This window comes from Cynocephalus volans, chromosome 10, assembly GCF_027409185.1.
Source record: "Cynocephalus volans isolate mCynVol1 chromosome 10, mCynVol1.pri, whole genome shotgun sequence".
NCBI lineage: Eukaryota > Metazoa > Chordata > Mammalia > Dermoptera > Cynocephalidae > Cynocephalus > Cynocephalus volans.
Window position 1 is genome coordinate 4257081 of NC_084469.1, and position 19883 is coordinate 4276963.

A 19883-nucleotide genomic window follows, 5' to 3' on the forward strand; every position below is an offset into this window, starting at 1 on the left:
TGCAGGCCTCTCTGTAAAGGAATTCAATTGAAAATATAATTTTTTTTTCTTTTGTCTTTTTCGTGACCGGCACTCAGCCAGTGAGCACACCGGCTATTCCTATATAGGATCCGAACCCACGGTGGGAGCGTCGCTGCGCTCCCAGCACCCACTCTCCTGAGTGTGCCATGGGCTCAGCCCTGAAAATATAATTTTTATAGCATTAACCATCTAAGGTACCTTTCTGCTGAACTGTCCTAGCAACTTTTTCTGCTGGAAACTTGTCGTTCGTCCCCAACTCTATTCCCATTTCTCTCCCCACTTCTACCTTCTCTCTCACATTTTTCCATTCTCATCTCCTCTCCCTCCTCTCTCTTCACCCTCCATATGCCTTTCCACTCCCACTTCCACACACCTAATATATGGATTTCAAGGAACTGCCTGTACTCTCAGATCCCCAAAGCTACATCCAGCTTTTTACCACTTAGCTCTCATGCTAAAACTCCTCTTTTGAGGCAAATGCCATCCAGTTGCCCCTCACCATACAACTTCCCCCATCCCATCATCCAAGGACGTTGGTACCTGGCTTACAGTCCACTTCTCTCCCATTGCCTGCCCTCACAAGAGACTCCAAACCTATATGAATGACCCATTTAACATCATAATCTAATAGTTCCTGACCTCTTACTCCAACGACTTTCAGATCTATCCACCACTGACCTTTTATTCCAGTGACTGTTGGGCCCACCCATATCTATTCTCTGGACTTTTCCAACACCTGGGACTGTACCTACTTGAAAACTCTAAACTCCGGTTGCGACTATCCAAATTAAATCCATCTCCCTTTCCCAATCTCCTCCTCACATTCTGCCTGCTCCATCGCCTCATAAAGATGCCCAATCACTCAATCTCTGGTTTTTTTCCTTTATCTATCTGTTCCTCTGGTTTTGCTTTTTTCTTTCTATGTGATCATATGGTCCATTACCTCAATGGTTTTGTCTAGAGCACCAGAAACTTCTTTGCCACTTTTTCCTTCTTCTGAACTTGTCTTGAAATCTCAAAACCCACTTCAGTCTGATCACCACCCTCTCTATTCCTGCACTAGGACTACTTTCAAATATGCAGTTGAATGTCATGACAAATGAGAGCTGGACCCTCAGTTCTTCCTGATAATGCCTTTAATCATTGCTAGTCGGGTATTTTCACAGTTTGGTTGACTTATTCTAAACATTCGCACTTCCTGTGAATCATCTTCATCTGGGACATTCCACCAACCCCTCAAATCCAGTTTGTCCACAACTAAACTCAGTATCTTCCCCCTCCTATTTTCCCTATCTCCATTACCTTCTTCCTTACTCTCCAAATTTAATCAATTACCATATCCTCTCAACTCCACCTTTTCTCCATCCCCAGTGCCTTCTTCCTTCCCACATGGACAATTGTTCTAACCTTGTAATTGGCCTTCTTGTTTCATTTCAACCTGATTATGTTGTCCCTTGTTTTTTACTGAGGATTTATTCCAAACTCTTTAGACTAGCACAGAAGGCTACACGTGATCCAGCCCTGTCTGGAACTGACAGTAGATTTCTTAAAGATTGCAATCATATCTTTTTCAATTTCTACATTTATTTAAAACCATGTCTTTCATTTTTGCATTTAGCATAGAGCACTAGCCATAGTAGTCATACATTTTAAGTAAAGGAATAAGTCAATATTTGTGTCACTGTTCAAGGTAACAAATAGATGTAATAATCATGGTAACAACAGAGAAGTTACCAGGAGCATATCTTCTTAAATAACACGGGGTTTTTTGCTCTAATTGGATAAAATGTCTGTTTCTATAATTAATAGTCTTTTATACACCTCAGTGGTAATTGAGACCCTACCTGATGGTACCCTATCGTAATTTTACTTAACTTTTAAAATCTGATAATACCCTGTGCCAGACATTGATGCTATATTTCTAGGGTCTGGATGAAAGCAAAGGATTACTCACTCAAAATTAGAAGTTAAAATAATCAACCTAATATAAAACAAACCCTATTATACTTAAGATAACAAATATCCCGAAGCAATACCCAGGGATGTCAGACATTAATTATTTTTTTAAATCACCCAATTATACATAATTTTATGCTAATCTAAATGATGCCATTTTTCTTTTGGCATACACAACTCAAATAGAAACACCCCAGTAATCGTATATAAAAGCCCAAAGAAACCTATGGCACATGATATTCTGTTCTTCTTTGATATTACAGCTACCTACAGACAAAGCAAGTGTTTCTCATAACACTATGTCTCTCCAGTTTGCTGGTGGATCCAGGCATGTCTGTTTACGGTCTGGAACTGGATCTGTCAGACCACCCAATGGAAGCTCAGGCTTTGCAGGCAGCAATGCACGTGGAAGCTCTGTTGCTGGAAGTGGATTTTCCTGTGCCTTGGGAGGGGGCTTGGTCAATGTTCCCAGTGGGAGCCATGCTGGTAGTGCCCTTGGAAATGCTGTTTGTCTTGGCTTTGCTGGAAGTGAAGGGGGACTCCTCTCTGGGAATGAGAAGGTAACCATGCAAAATCTTAATGATCGCTTGGCATCCTACCTGGATAACGTGCGAGCTCTGGAGGAGGCGAATGCTGAATTAGAGAGAAAAATCAAGGGATGGTATGAAAAATATGGACCTGGATCTTGCCGTGGACTTGATCATGACTATAGCAGATATCACCTAACAATTGAAGATCTTAAGAATAAGGTGAGAAATCACAAATTTGGAACTATTTAAAGTATTTAAAACTAAGAAATACCTGGCAAAAGACATACAAGAAACTCTTCATGACTGTTATCTGTAACTTGCATGCATTTATTTATTATGCATTTTGATAAATAATTTTTCCTATTACTCAAAAATAGACAGGGGCTGGCCAGTGAGCTCAGTTGGTTAGAGCATGGTGCTGATAACACCAAGGTGTAGGTTTTGATCCCTATGCCAATCAGTTGCCAAAAAAAAAAGTCTAAAATAAGCACTAGGATTCACAGATTTCAATGTAGTTAAAACGTTATTAGTCTCATTGCTTATTCTGAAATATATTCAGAGATAAGAAAAAATTACATTCTGAAAGTTAAATAACTAAATGAGGATACATAAAACTATATCTCTAATTTTTAAAAATTAAATTTTAAGTATTTTCATTATTACATAGGAAGTAAGATTTTTATGCAAAAGATTAATGGTGTATCACTTTTTATTTTCTTAAAGAATAAGTTATAAAAGCAAACTTATTTGCTGTGTTTGCCCTTTTGATTTCTTCTAGATTATCTCTACTACTACTGCCAATGCTAATGTCATTCTGCAGATTGATAATGCTAGACTGGCTGTCGATGATTTCCGGCTAAAGTAAGTGATAGAAAATAATTAAGCTCTAGAAAAAGTTTTCTATTTAATTTGTTAAATAAAATTTCAGTTTTATCCCAAGTAGAATAAACTATAATCTAAAAGATTGCAGAAAGCAACTTATTTAGGTTGTAATACTACAATCAACTAGATTTACAATTTATACATTTTTATTACATTATTGGGAGAAAATATCAATGCATTTCTAAGCCTGTCTAGAATTCTAGAAGAGTGCCAAACACAGTAAATGCTCAGTAAGTATTTGTTGACTAAGTAAAAATATTAACTAAGATAAAATTCTAAAATTGCATATTTTTAATTAATTGACATATGCTACTGGGATTTGTGATAAAAATAACTGACAATTATCCTGCATAGAACTCAGTGGGGGAAATGGGGGAGGGCTTTCTTTGTATATTTTTATAATATTTAGAATCCTAATTCAATTTCTAATTTTCAGTTTAAATCAATTGGTTTTATTTTTCCATTTCTTGAGATAGACTAACTTGCACTAAAACTTATTTAAATGACCCCCAAGGTATGAAAACGAGCTTGCCGTTCACCAAAACGTAGAGGCAGACATCCACGGATTACGGCGAGTCCTGGATGAGCTGACCCTGTGCAGGACCGACCAGGAGCTGCAGTATGAGTCCCTGAGTGAGGAAATAACGTATCTCAAGAAGAACCACGAAGAGGTAGGAGAAGCTTTACTTCTTGTCAAATCACAATTCTGTACGTCTTAAATACTTGGGAGAGGAGGAGTAAACATTACAGTAGTTATTCATGCTGATTGCAATGATTCATTTATGTCAAAGGATATAAAGAAAAAATTTCATTTCTCCCACTCTGCCCTTCTAATCCTATCCCCAAGGTAATAAATATTAATAATTTGATCGGTATTTTTCCATTCTTAGGCCGATACAATGGTCTATGCATTTGAAAATAATGGATTACTTTTGCATGAATACAATCATCTTTCTTTCTACTAGATTATTTCTTTCATTCATATAGGTCTATTTTGAGGTCAATCGTGTCACAAAAGAGCTCTCTGACTAGGAAAAGATTTGATGTTTTTCTCCACTTAATGAGCCTGGGTTAACTTTAATGTTGAACCCTGCATAATCATAAACCCATTATTTGACACGGAATACCAGGCAGCTTCAATCCCGTGGAGGGGGTGGGGGGGAGATTGTCCCAAAAGTAATTGCAAATTTTATAAAACACCCTGTGACAGGAAGTACCTGATTTTTGGTTTGAATAGGCTAAAACAAAAGATCTCCTTCCCCCAAATGAGAAAATTATGGAAAAGGGAAAGAAAAAGAAAATTAGAAAAGAAAAAAATTAAAACAGAAAAGAAATTAGAGAGGGAAGAGTCTCAGCAGAGCGCTGCGGAGTCAGCCCACCAGAGAGTCCCAGCTGGAGAGTGAAGAGCCGTCCTGCTTGGAGAGAATGTCAAGAAGGGAAACAGGCCCAGGGAAAGAAGGGAAGAAACGGCAACCTCAGCAGCGCAGCCGGCGGGGGGCATGCAGGGTAAGGCAGGGATCACAGCACGATTCACTGTCCCCCTGAAAGAAGATGCACCAACTACAAGAAGGTAGCTTTGAATGCGCTGAGAGTAAAGGCAAAAAGCCACTCACATCTCAACTTCCCCTGAGAGTGTGGTATTTACTCCCTGTGACCAGTGCCCCTAGCGGTAACGCCGAGCAATTCAATTTTCAAACTTTTGTAGCAGCAAGAATTTTTCTTCACATGAATCTTACTTAAGATTCCTTGGGCGACGTAAATCGTTCACTCTTGGTGGACCGTGGAAAGTCACTGATCTGGGCTCAGAAAAAGAGAAGTTTAAGAAAGCAGAGATACCAATTGCTCAAAAGCTATTAAAATGAAAAAAGATCAGCTATCTAAAGAAATAAAGTCAGGTCATTGATACGCTTATTTGTCCACAAATCCCTTCTGTGACGTGGTCAGACAGGTTAACTATTTGACCCGGGTATATCCCAGAACAGAAAGGCTGTGGGGTGTAGCTGCTGACAGCAGACGCTCTGGAACCACAGTGCCACGTTCAAAGCCCACATTCAAATCCCTGCCCTTTCCAGTACCACGTAATTGAAGCGTGTTCCTTTACCTGTCTGTGTCTCAGTTTCCCAATCTAGTAATAGCACCTACCACACAAGAGATGTTAAAAGGCTTGAATGAGTTAATCTATGTAACGTGTTTGGAACAGTGCCTGACATCGACTAATCACGCAATAAATGATAGCTGTGGTCCCTAAGATAAAAGCTCATGGGGGAAGGGATTTTTATTTGTTTTTTCCACTGCTCTATTCTCATCAACTGACATTTAGTAAATAACTATGCGTTGAATAACTCTCTGGTCTTTATAGCCCCATCTTATTCAAAAGAATAGAAAACTTCTCTTGCTTGCTGTAACTGTTTCTGGTGGTGGTGGTGGTGGTGGTTCTAATGAGCAAATAACTAATTAAATAATTAGGTAATTGGCATGAACATGGATGGAATAAGTCAATTACAATTTTTTGTGCCACACAACATACAATTGATCACAACCGAGACGCAGAGTATCACCTTTGAAAACTCTTCTCGGACTGCGTGTGAACATGCAATGCCCCTAGAGTCACACTCGTGTTTCCCTCCAGGAGATGCAGGTTCTACAGTGCGCGGCTGGAGGCAACGTGAACGTGGAGATGAACGCGGCCCCCGGCGTGGACCTCACGGTTCTGCTCAACAACATGCGAGCCGAGTACGAGGCCCTGGCCGAGCAGAACCGCAGGGACGCCGAGGCCTGGTTCAACGAAAAGGTGAGGTGCCCCCCGCCAGCCTGTGCACCGCACCGTGGCAGGTACCGATCCCGTCTAACCCCTCCGCGCCTCCTTGCAGAGCGCCACTCTGCAGCAGCAGATCTCCAGCGACGCCGGCGCGGCCACCTCCGCCAGGAACGAGCTGACCGAGATGAAGCGCACCTTGCAGACCTTGGAGATTGAACTGCAGTCCCGCCTGGCAACGGTAGGTGAGATTTGCGGTTCTGCAAAGCCAAAGAGAAACCCTTCTCATCTTCCCTGTTGTATAGCTTTCCCTGCAAGTACTTAACAGAGAGAGTGGAAGAGAGCAGGAAAGACAGACCCAGAGAGACTCGGAGAGACAGGAGTTTTCCTCCTCCTTGACATCACGGAGGATTTCCTTCCTGGCCGGTGCTCCGTGCTCGTTTCAGGCAAATAACCAACATTCCACATAGTTCCTTCCTTAGGGTAGTCCGTGTCAGCACCGCAGAGCAAGCCGCAGCAGTGTGGCTCCACCTGAAAAATCAAGTGGCAAGTCTACGGTCACGCGACCACAGGGGGCTGAGCTAGGTCACACCAACATCTCCTAATATTGATGAAGACGTGTGAAAAGTCACCTTGTGCTTCTCACCAGGCAGAGGAAGAGAGGGTACACATAAACTCCACAGGGACACTGTCAGTCTCTTCATCCCCAGTGTCCAGGGCAGCGGTTCCACCCCAGAGGACACAACCCATACAGTGGGGCATACAGCCACCTCCGCACAGTTTAGCACACCTGGATTACTTCAAAGCTTACCATGGAGACAGCTCAGGACTAAAAGCAGCTTCCCTTCTGGGTGTGAGCTGGGAGCACCCAAAAGGCCTGATTTTGAGAATTAAGGCACACACATGGCCTAAGGATTTCCTGTCCTCACAAGAGGTTTCATGCTCCTTGAGGACACCAGGTTGTAACACACAAAAAGAACATTTAATATACAAATGAGTGCAGGGAGCCGAGAAGGATTAGGCTCAAAACAATAGGAAGGTTCTTTTGATTTAGACACCCTAAAAAGGTGCAGTGCTTTCTTGCTATGTGGTATTTATCTGGAAGCCTTGTTTTTACCACTGACTGACCCCAGCTTAACCAGTATGTCTCTATTTCCTTCATCACTGCTGCTAGCTGTACCGAGACCCTCCCTGCCACTTTGGGCTCCTGGAACCCTCCTCTCTTCCACATTCCCTTCTTCCCTGAAACCAGAGCCCTGAGGACCCTGTTCTTACTACAGTAGCCCTGTGAGTGAATCCTCCCTCTATCTGTGAGCTATGTTGAAGGAAATAAATTCCTGAGTTCCCAGATCAGAATTTTAAGCATTTTCACATAGAAGCAATGACGTTGCAGCCAGTAGTATTATAGTTTGGGCTCATTAAGATGATCCACACACAAAAAAAGCCCTTTAACACATAACATAACTGAATTATAGAATAACGGTGGCATAGAACCTAACTTCCATGCCTGAGATTCTTTTGTCTTAAGATGAGTTCAGTTTTGTATAGTTAGAGCACAAGTCATTTGTAAGTTGGGAGTAGTCTGAATATACGAACATGCACGTGTTTGCTTCCTCTAGTATACAGACTTCCAAGTTCATCCTGTTCTACGTCCTCATCGACAAACCAGCTTCACAGTGAAAGGCTGTGCAATAGAGATGTTGTCCCCTCTGACTTATAAGATTATTAGCAATCTTCAAAAGGAGGACCCTATGAGGACTCGTTAGAGGGGAAATTAAAGTTTTGAACTGCCAAGCACACACCTCACTGACATCTTGCTACTTGTTGCCACACACTCCCCGTTACCGTCCTGATCACCTTCCACTCAAATGCTCCCACAAAACCCAGCCTTCTCCACACAATGCACCTGTCAGCTAAGTCAGTTGCTCTAAGTCAGTCTTAAGTTCCCAGCTTCATTAGACCCAATGTCTGCCTGTTATGATGAATATTTTATAACTCCCTTTTTGCATTCCTAGAATGAAATCAACAGGTAATATATTAAGCAATATACAAAATTATTAAAAAGTATAATGCTTTAACTGCAATAAAATTATTAAAAAGTATAATGCTATAACTGCAATAAAATAAAAAGGAAGGTATTTTAAAATAAAATGTATTTACTCTGTAAATATTTGGGTCTTAGAAAACATAATGAAAGAGACAGAGGCTCACATCTTCTTTTAATAAACATTTCATTTCAACAATGTAAGATCAAGAGTTGCTACATACAAGAAGAAAAGGAAAATGAAAGAGTGGAAGTGGGGGTGAACACTCAGATAATAACTAATATCAGGAGAAAAAGTAATAACTGCCTAGACTATATATGATAAGGGAAGGAGGAAAATTACCTTAATTGAAGCAGGGTTCACATGACAAGACAAATTACAGACTACGGCAATAGAAGAGAGGAAGTAAAATATTCATAAGAACAGTGTCAAAATAATGACCTGTGCTGTCTTATGAGATATCATCTCTTGTCTTGAAACCTTACCCCTATTAAGGCATTCATTCTATCTCAAGTGCTTTAATAAAAGGCCTTTTGGGGGTGGCAGAAAATTGAAGATGGATTAGAAAAAGAAATAGTAGTGCAAAAGGCCTCAGAACCGTCGTGGAGTAGATCTGTGGGGACAGGAACAGAATAAGACAGAAAACAACAAACGACCCAAAAATAAATATGTAATTTCAAAATATAAGTTTTCCCATATTGATTTCTTATTGTGCTACCCCAAAATAATTGCTTTAGTATATGCATATGTCATAATAGGAACTATTACCTAAATATCATGAATGTCCAGTGGAACAGACAAAAGTCCTGTGGGAAAAGGGTCATTTATCCCATGTCAGGTAATCCAGCACGCTTCGCCCCCACCAGGTAAATGCCAGCCTTGTCTCCTCCTCCCCTTCCCATTTGACTGTGATAAGCCTCACAAATTTCCGAAACCTGCTTAGGGAGCAGTTCTGCCTGTTGCTGAGAAACACTGGTCTATATGGTCCTCAGAGTGGATTCATCCCTTGTTATGGCACCTTTGATGTCCTCAGAAACACTCCCTGGAGTGCTCCTGGACAGAGACCGAGGGCAACTACTGCACGCAGCTGGCGCAGATCCAGGCTCAGATCGGGGCCCTGGAGGAGCAGCTGCACCAGGTCAGAACCGAGACCGAGGGCCAGAAACTCGAGTACGAGCAGCTCCTCGACATCAAGGTCCACCTGGAGAAAGAAATTGAGACCTACTGCCGCCTGATAGATGGAGATGGCAAGTAAGGAAAACCACCTGAAATTTCAGTTTTTGTCTTTTAAACTACAGCCATGCACTGCTCATTACCTTCCACACCTCCAAGCCTTTTCTTTTTTATTCCCACTGTAGAAGAGCACGTCCATCTCTTGCCACTGCTGTCATCTCTTCCTTGCTCTGTACATCACAGCGTCCCCTCATCTGCCTTGGATGACTCCAGTTTGTCCTGCAGAAGTTCCCATTTCCTGTCCATGTTAATCACTGTTGATTTCAAGACTCCCCCGACTCTCCCACCCAACTTTTTATTCTTCTTTCAATTCATTCCTCATATCACTGCTGCCCTGAGCTAAATGTACTCGATACAAAACCCCCAGGATCCTTAAATTTTAAATTATTGGGTTAAAAAAAATCAAATGGAAACAAGGTGGGGTTTTTTTCGTAGTCTCTCTTTAGATAACATTTAATTATTTTCAGCTTCTGCACACAAAAATCTTAATATTTTCAGCTCCTGCACACAAAAATCTTAATATTTTCCTCTATAGAAAACTAAGATCTGTTTTTGGCATACAAAGCTCACTTAAGTTCATTGATTCAATGAATATTTCTTAAGAATAGTAAACAGGAATATGAAAGGATAAACTGTTTTGTTTTGTTTTGTTGTTTTTCTGCTTTTTGTTTTTTACAGTTCATGCTCCAAATCAAAGGGCTTTGGGTCAGGAAGCTCAGGAAATTCATCTAAAGGTAATAAAATCTAGTTCTATTTCTATTGCAGCAAATACTATCACCTTAATGAGTCATACACTGTGGCTATAATCAGTATTTAAGTAATTTTAACTTAAGTGCTCTGAATTGAAAGTATTATTTTGAGTGGATAAAAAGCTATCCCAAACTATTAATATAAATCTATACTTACTCTCTCACCAAAAATGTGCATAATACAACCAGCAATGGAATTCTTTGTCGTCCAATCTTTTAGGTTGAATATATATGTACATATTCACATGTGTTTTATTTCTAGATTTATCCAAAACCACACTGGTAAAGACGGTGGTTGAAGAGATAGATCAGCGTGGTAAAGTTGTTTCATCGAGGGTTCAGTCCATTGAAGAAAAGACATCTAAAATAACCAATGGCAAGACAGAACAAAGGGTTCCCTTCTAGTTGTCTTTTTTGAGAAAAGAATAATTTGGGAAAGGATCCTGCACGACTACATTATTCTAAATGTCAGGGAGAATAAAAACACTTTCTACTCTTAAAGATAAGTTGCTTAGTAAAAATACCTGTTTTCTTAGTTAACTATTACAGGATATTGGGTATTTGTTGTCAAATAAATAAAAAAAAGTTGATGTGTACCCATTTCTATTCACTGATGACCAATAAATAATTATTTGTGATTTATTTTTTTCTACATCTATTTCATAGGGAGACATTTATGGAATATATTTTAATTGCCTTTCACTTCAGTTTTAAATAATAGTCAATATCACCACAGAGCATTTAAATATTAGACATTCACTAGGCATAATCTTTATATCCCACCATGTCTGCATGGGCAAGTTATCTGGAAAATGTCAGAAATTCTCCTGTCACTGAAAAGTCTAACTGCTAGATAGCACATTCCGGTATTTTACCAAGTACCTATCTCAAACTCTTGTGGGGATCTGGATACATCCCAGGATATCATTTTTCATTTAAACAGAATCTCGAAAGATCCACAGTAATGAGCCCGCTATTAATGACTTTTTTTCCAGACAAGGGGTTGGAAGTTTTTTCTGTGAAGGCCTAGATAGTAAATATTTTAGGCAATGCAGGCCATATGGTCTCTATTTCAAATACTAAACTCAGCCATTAAAGCAGAAAGCAGCCATAGAAATAGATAAACCAGTGAGCAAGACTGTGTTCCAATAAAACTTTGTTTACGGACACTAGAATTTTAACTGCAAATAATTTCACATCATAAAACATTATTATTTTATGATTTTCTTCAACCATGTAAAAATGTAAAAACCATTCTTAGCTTGTGAGCTGTACAAAAACACAAGGCAGGCCAGATTTAACCCACCAACACCTGTTCTAGAACTTAAAATCTCATGAGATGGATGAACATTATGGTTACTGTATCTTTCTATCTTTCTAGATCAAAATTTATGATAAGGATTCCCAACAAATATTAAATTGCCTAAAAGAAAAGCAGTTCTTTTATTTCTGTAGTATACAGCCTGATTACAACAAAAAGCTCCAGTGAGAGCAGGAATTCAACCCAACAACCCAACAGTCACGTAGAAGTTCAAGAAGTGGTGAAGAATGGGAAATTTACAAAATCTTAAGCCAGAAGTCATCAAATGAAGCAAATATTAGAAATTCATGGGGAAATAACTTCCCAAATGTACAATGTACAGGACCAGCTATATAATTTGCAGGACCCAGTGCAAAATGAAAATGTGGGGTCCCTTGTTCAAAAATCAGGAAAAATGTGTCATTAAAGGTACTAAAATATAGAGCATTTTCCTTTCTTCTGCAGTTGCACTCTCAGCTTGTCCTACGTTTTTGTAGTTTTGTTTGGGGGTGTGGGTGGGGGTGTTTGTTTGTTTGTTTATTGCCATTTAATGTCATTCTAAATTTTAAAAATTAAAATTTTAAGTTATTGGCATAAATTTTACTATTAATTTTTTTTTACTGTTGAGTATATATCTTTTTTTAACTTCTCAATATACGTACAGTTGGTTTTCATGTCCCTTTACCTGCCTCTCTTTCCCCCGTCCCTCTCTCCCCTCCCTCCCCCACTACATTATATCTGTTCACTTGTCTTAACAAGTTCAAGGAATTGTTGTGATTGTTATGTCTTCTTCCCCCCGACACACACACATGCTTTATTTGTTTGTATATTTAATTATTCATTTATTTTTAACTCCCACAAATAAATGAGAACATGTGGTATTTCTCTTTCTGTGCCTGACTTGTATCACTTAATATAATTTTCTCTAAGTCCATCCATGTTCTTGCAAATGGTAGTATTTCATTCTTTTTTATAGAAGAGTAGTATTCCATTGTGTAGATATACCACAGTTTCCTTATCCACTCATCTGATGGTTACATTTGGGCTGGTTCCAACTCTTGGCTATTGTAAATAGTGCTGCAATAAACATTGGAGTACAGGTATCCCTTCAGCATGATGATTTCCATTCCTCTGCGTATATTCCCAGCAGTGGGATAGCTGGGTCATATGGTAGATCTATCTGTAATTGTTTGAGGAACCTCCATACCATTTTCCATAAAGGCTGCACCATTTTGCAGTCCCACCAACAGTGTATGAGAGTTCCTTTTTCTCCACAACCTCACCAGCAGTTATCATTCTCAGTCTTTTGGATAATGGCCATCCTAACTAGAGTGAGATGGTATCTCAAAATGGTTTTGATTTGCATTTTCTGAATGCTGAGTGATGTTGAGCATTTTTTCATGTGTCTGTTGGCCATTCGTAGAGAACCCAGAAATCAACCCATACACCTACAGCCATCTGATCTTTGACAAAGACACCAAGTCTACACACTGGGGAAAAGACTTCCTCTTCAGCAAATGGTGCTGGGAAAACTGGATATTCATATGTAGGAGAATGAAACTAGACCCATACCTCTCACCATATACCAAAATCAACTCAAAATGGATTAAAGAATTAAATATACAACCTGAAACAATAAAACTCCTTAAAGAAAACATAGGGGGAACACTCCAGGAAGTAGGAGTGGGGAAGACTTCATGAATATGACCCCAAAAGCACAGGCAACCAAAAGAAAAATAAACAAATGGGATTATATCAAACTAAGAAGCTTCTGCACAGCAAAAGAAACAATCAACAGAGTGAAAAGACAACCAACACAGTGGGAAAAAATAATTGCAAAATATACATCTGATGAAGGATTAATATCCAGAATATACAAGGAACTCAAACAACTTTACAGCAAAAAAAATAATAATAATAACCCAATTAAAAAATGGTCAAAGGAGCTAAATAGGGCATTTCTCAAAGGAAGATATACTGTTAATTTTTATATCATGCAATGTCAGTTTTAAATCCAAATATAAGAACTTTTATGTAGAATCACTGAAATTACAAAGTTCATATTTTGTAGCTCATTCATACATATATATTTTGTTCTTATCAAACAGTGGAAACACTGCACAAAACACACTCCACTGTTTTTATTTCATTTCTTCATATTCACTCATCCTACAAACACTTTCTACCTTTGGCTGACTGATGAGCAAGAAAAGACTGAAAGGAAAAGAAACTATGGGTAGCCCTATCTTTTTATGCCATTATTTTCAGCATAAAGTGGTTGGTTAATACAAGAAAGTAGCACGAGTAAGTATATGATAGGGATCCTTGGTCATGCGTGTTTCTTAGAACAATGGTGCCTTCTGTCTACATTCCAAGCAACTTCTGGTTTGAGTGGAAAGCTTGGCTTACTCCGTCATAGACATAACATACTTACTGTGTACTCTGAGTCTCCTGGGACTCTTGCACATGATGGGTCTACCAGAATGCTGTGCACATGGGCACTGCATACACTATATACCACTGAGGCAGTAAGGGACAACTGCAGACAAACATATCTCACATTCTCCTCTGCCCATTCACATGCCCCACGGTCCCATCGGAATTCACTTACAAGACATAGGCTCAAAGATAAAATTACTAAGAATTTCAAGATGGCAATAGAAGAGTATTAAACCAAGTACAGAGCCCCTCTAAACATGAGACCTCCAGCAACTGCACAGGTCTCATGCCCATGGAGTCAGCCCTGCTTGTCAGGTATGCTCATAACATATTGATTTTAGAAAACACTGTCTTTATGGTGATCTGTTTTCCATGGCAAGGCCCATTACAGCACTTCACTTCGTGGTAAGGGTGCTGTTGATGTGAAAAGATTAAGAAGGAAAGCAAATAATTCTAATTCACCACATCTTGCCTAAGAAATAAGCCAAAATTCCTTGTTGTATCCATTCAACAAAGGAATGGATGTAAAATTAAATTCTGGATGAGTTTCCTTTAAGTTCTGTTGAGTTTGCAAGATTGAAGGAAATATCCAATTCCCAGGCTTTAGGGTCTTGAATCTGTCCTTGTGTGATTTTCCCTTGCTCTGCAGAATTCTAGGACTCTTGAGTTCTTTAGGAGTTCTCTTAAATAGTTGCATGTTCTCCCTCAGTCCTTGAAGGTTCATGCTGCTTTTTGCTGTAGTGAGTTTCTACATTGAAGGTACTTCCAAGGAATCAGTCTCCATCCGAAGGAGAAAGAATCCAGCCACTGCTCTAGAGTGGTTATTAAAGTGGAAATCACAAACTGCTATACCTTCTTTTAGTGAACATCCAATATATGTGGGGGCTTTTCACAATGGAAGTAAATTATCACTTGTTGTTGGGCATTGCAAATGTTTTAATATTTATATTTATCTTTTGATTTTTTGAACATCATACAGAAATTTTTAATTCACTGTTATATTTATTTAAAAATTTCCATCATACATAGGTTCTGAGTTTTATAACTGCTGAGAAAGGTTTTTTTAATCAAACCAACATCATAAACAAAACTACAAATGTTTTCTTTTAGTACTTTTCAGATGATCATATGACTCTTGTCATATGACATTTTTATCTGCTCCATACAATATTAAGCCATCCTCACTTCCTGTAAATAACTCTCTTGGGATATTATTTTTTATTTAATATACTATTGAGTTGTATTAGCTAATATTTTAATTCAGGAGTGTGTATTTCTAGAATATGTCTTTTCTCTGGGGACTGCTTTCCCTTAAACTTCTCATTTCCTGTGATTGTATCTTACTCAGTTCAGTGGGAGATTTTTCTTTTACTTCTAATCCTTTCCTAAGTTCTGTCACCTGGCTTCTAAGTATTTCTAATTCTGGTTTATGTTGGGGTTTTTTGTTTGTTGGTTGGTTGGTTGGTTTTTGGTTTGGTTTTTTTTTTTTTTTTTTTTTTTTTTTTTTTTTTGGTCTGTCATTTTTAATGATTTTAAGTCACTTTGAAATAGTAGGTTATATGTTAATCTGTTTCGTGGGCTTTATTTCTGGCATGCTCCTCATTTTCTTACTTTTGCCTATTAACATTTTGTAGGATTTTACCTCAATCCTTTCCTTTTGCTCCTTTTTATTGGAAATTCATATTCCTTAACCTCTAGAATGAGGTATAATTCCAAATATCTTTTTTAACTTCATGGAGCTCCTTTTGCTCTTGTTTTTATCTGGGATTCAAAAATATGGTGCCTCTCTTTACAATAGCCAAGAGTTGGAACCAGCCCAAATGCCCATCATCGGATGAGTGGATACGGAAAATGTGGTACATCTACACAATGCAATACTACTCAGCTATAAAAACGAATGAAATACTGCCATTTGCAACAACATGGATGGACCTTGAGAGAATTGTATTAAGTGAAACAAGTCAGGCACAGAAAGAGAAATACCACATGTTCTCACTTATTGGTGGGAGCTAAAAATTAATATATAAATTCACACACACACACACACACACACACACACAAACCGGGGCGGGGGGAGAAGATATAACAACCACAATTATTTGAAGTTGATACGACAAGCAAACAGAAAGGACATTGTTGGGGGGGAGGGGGGAGGGAGAAGGGAGGGAGGTTTTGGTGATGGGGAGCAATAATCAGCCACAATGTATATCGACAAAATTAAAAAAATAAATTAATTTAAAAAATAAATAAATAAATAAAATAAAATATGGTGCCTGATTTCTGAAATTTCTTGTCTCTTCCCCTCCCCCACGTGGATCTAGACCCTCTGTTTCCTTGTCTCTGTGATCCCATCCTGCTTAACTCTGATCCTTCTCCCAGCAGTTTCTCCTTATTGTGGGGTACTCTCCTGGGAGGGAACCATGGCTGGTCAGTCCTGACAATTCACAAGGTCTAGACTTCTCCATTCCCTTCTGACCTTGTGCAGGACTCTTTTCACTCACCCCCTATTGGATGAGCAAAACTCCCCATCTTTACCTGCTATTATTTTCAGTTGGCTCTTTTGGGATTCTCTTATAATCAAACTCTTCAGATGCTTCTGGAATCCCTCTTCTTTCCACAGAAGTGTTATAACATGCAGGTCTTTGGGTTAATGGTAGTTTGTTCCACCAGCTTTTATGTTAGGATTCATGGCGATACACTGCCACTTGGGTTTGTTGTAAATGTTGTGAATGGGTCTTTGGTTTTGTGATATGACTGTTCTGTAGGATTTTTATGTGAGGATTCAAAATTTCTACCACTATTGCCATTATTTCCCGAAATTCATGCCTATTCTTGATAGTTTTGCTTGATATTCAGTTTTAATTTGATAATTATTTCTTCTCAGTATTTTGTAGAGATTATCCCAGTGTCTTCTGGTTTCCACTGTTGCTAGTGGGAAGCTACTGATGCTGTAATTGCGGTTCTTTTGTAGATGATCTCTGCTTTCTCTCTGGCTGCTTGAAGATCTTCTCCTTGTCTTTGGTCTTCTGCAGCATCACTGTGATGTGACTAGAAGCAGAATTTTAATTCTCTGTGCCTCTTACATTGGAGGGCTGATGGTTCCAATTCATTCTAGAAAATTCTTATCCTCTGCCCCATTCTCTTTGTTCTGCCTATGGGAATTCCAGCGAAAGGTGTGTTGAAACTTCTTCAGGGTCATCTATTTCTCTGTATTAGTCTGTTTCTGTTGCTTATAACAAAATACTTGGAACTGGGTACTTTGTAAGAAAATGAAATTTATTGCCTACAGTTTCTGAGGCTGAGAAGTCCAAAGTTCAGGGAACACATCTGGTGAGAGTCCTGGTGGTGGCAGCAGTGACACAGGGGTCTCACATGGCAAAAAGTGGCAGAGCAGAAAGAGACTAACCTCTCATGTGCTCTTTTAAAATCCTCAGAACCACGCCCCGACCTCCATTATTAATCCGTTCACTGTAGCCTGTTCCTACAATTTAATCACCTCTTCAAGGCACCACCTTTCAATTTGTAGTAGGATTTCCCACCCTCAACAGGTACAGTGGGAATTAAGCTTCTAATATATGAACTTTGGGGACACAATTCAATCAATCTGCAGCATCTCTTAATCTCTCTCCCACAGTTTAAATCCTTTCTTTCTCTCTCTCTCTTTCGACACACACACACACCTAGAATAATATCCTTCTCTTTCCCACAGTTTACTTATTTTCTTCTCAGTTATGTCTTATCTGTTGTTTAATATGTCAGCTAAATTTTCAATTTTAGTTGTATTTTTAATTTATTTTTTAAATTTACCTGGTCTTCTTGGAAAGAAGAAGAATTTTTAAAATTTACCTGGTCTTCTTTTAAAGGGCTTTAAAAGAAGAGCACACGAGAGGTTAGTCTCTCTCTACTCTGCTATTTTCTGCCATGTGAGACTCTGGGTCACTGTCATCACCACCAGGACCTTCACCAGATGTTTTCTCTGGACTTTGGACTTCTCAGCCTCAGAAACTGTAGGCAATAAATTTCATTTTCTTACAAAGTACCCCGTTCCAAGTATTTTAGTCACTTATTCATTTGCAACACTTTCAGTTCTCTCTTTCACTTCCTAAACACTAAAACACACTTTTTTTGTATGTACTTTCTTGTAATTTTATCGCTCATGATCTTTTATGTCCTATTCTACAGTCTGTAGTTAGTGTTGACTCTTAGCCATATGTTATTTGTTTCTTCACATGTTTACTTTATTTTATTATGAGCTTATTGGTTGAAATTCAACTTGGGGACTCCTGCAGGGCCAGGACTGAGATGCTTCCTCCTGGGTACTATGCAGCAATACCAACTCAAAACATTTTAAATTAATTTCTTGGATTGGGGTTTCTCAGACTGAGCAGGTATAAATTCAAATTACAAGACTGTATAAGAGCAGGGCCATGACTCTATGTCATTATCAAATACCAATAATATTAGTATTATTGAATTTTTTACTCAGTGCCATCAGTGACAGAGTGATTTTCTAGTTCGTCCACTTAGCCAGCATGCAGATTTTCCTAACTCATCTTTTCTACTGAATATATAGGCTTTCGGAGTGTACAGCTTTAAACAGGGTCTCAAGTTCAGTTTTGACACTGGGTCGGCTCTAAATCTTATTCCTCAGTGGGGCTCTTAACCAGAAGATCTGTTTCTGGTTTGAGCATATTTCCAGGACAGCTCGAGTGTCTGTGTTTACTCACCACTCATATTTCAGCTTTTTGGTTTTTGTTCCTTCTTTTTTATGACTTCCTTTATTTTCTTTTGAACTTAGCAATGAATTTAAAAGTACATTTACTGTAATTTATCTAGCATTAGGATATTTTGTGGTGGAAGGACACTCAAAGTATCTAGTCTTGTATAATTGCTAGTCATAAAAATATCAAGGCTGACCGGTTAGCTCAGTTGGGCAGAGCACAGTGTTCTAACATCAAGGTCAAGGGTCCAGATTCCCGCACCAGCCAGCCACCAAAAAAAAAAAACCGGGAGTCTGTTTTTAAATTGGATTTTGTATCAGTTTGATTTGTAAATTTTACAATGAAAACTCTAATGTACCTTTGGGACTTTTCCTTGGTTATTTTTAAATTGATTTTTACTTTTTATTAAAGTAATAAATGCACTTTGCTTTAAAGCCAAAACGTAAAACAGCACAGTCTCTTGCTCCCTATCTACTTTCACCTTAAGTCCTGCTTTCTACAGGCAACCACTTAAACCTCTTTTAGTTGTTTCTTGTCATCTTTTTCTCTATATTTTAAAATAGTATGTCTTGTTCAATATTTTTTGATTTATCAATTTGAGACATTATATATTGTTCTCTAGAAAGGAAGTTGAGAATTTGTCCTTTCCCACCTTCGCCTTCTTCCTTATGTAGCTATACCATAAGATTTGAGTAAATCAATGTTCAATATTTTCATCATTATGACTAAGTTGTTTATAAACAAAATATTGTTTATTGTTGTGTCAAGTGGTATGAGTCTACACTAATTATGCTTCCTTGTACAACTGTTTTTCCTTAGGCAAGCAGTATTTTTCTAATATTGTATTAATCTGGTTTTCTATGTATCTTATCTCTCATGCCTCTTTCTTACATAATTAAAATCATGAAGCAATCATTTTTGTGTAGCCCTGCAAAGACTTCCCTTTCAGAATCTCCCATCCTTCTATTCGGGATGAGCTATTTGTCTTTTAAACCCGCTACCCAGCTGTCATTCGGGAACATTCACTCAATGCACTCACATTGCAACCCCACCTCCTGGATCATCTTAAGCTTTTCTTTCTAATGGCTTCCTGACAACGTGCACAAGGGAAGCAAATTTCTTGAGACTTTTTATGTCTGAAAATATTTTTATTTCACCCTCCCTTGTGATTGCTAAAGTAGAAAATTTTAGGTTGGACATCATTTTTGGTTAGCATTTTGAAGGTATTCTTCATTAGAATCATGGCATCCCT

At 38.6% G+C, this 19883-nt stretch overlaps 1 protein-coding gene across 1 annotated transcript; it reads left to right on the forward strand.

Moving 5' to 3' along the window:
* Positions 1 to 2276: 2276 nt before the first annotated feature.
* KRT28 (keratin 28) lies at positions 2277 to 10651 on the forward strand. The gene is made up of 8 exons (XM_063110273.1): positions 2277 to 2726; positions 3286 to 3368; positions 3904 to 4060; positions 6019 to 6180; positions 6260 to 6385; positions 9223 to 9440; positions 10101 to 10156; positions 10434 to 10651. The coding sequence occupies exons 1-8, from the start codon at positions 2277 to 2279 to the stop codon at positions 10574 to 10576; spliced, it is 1395 nt and encodes a 464-aa protein (XP_062966343.1). The 3' UTR covers positions 10577 to 10651.
* The last annotated feature ends 9232 nt before the right edge of the window (positions 10652 to 19883 follow it).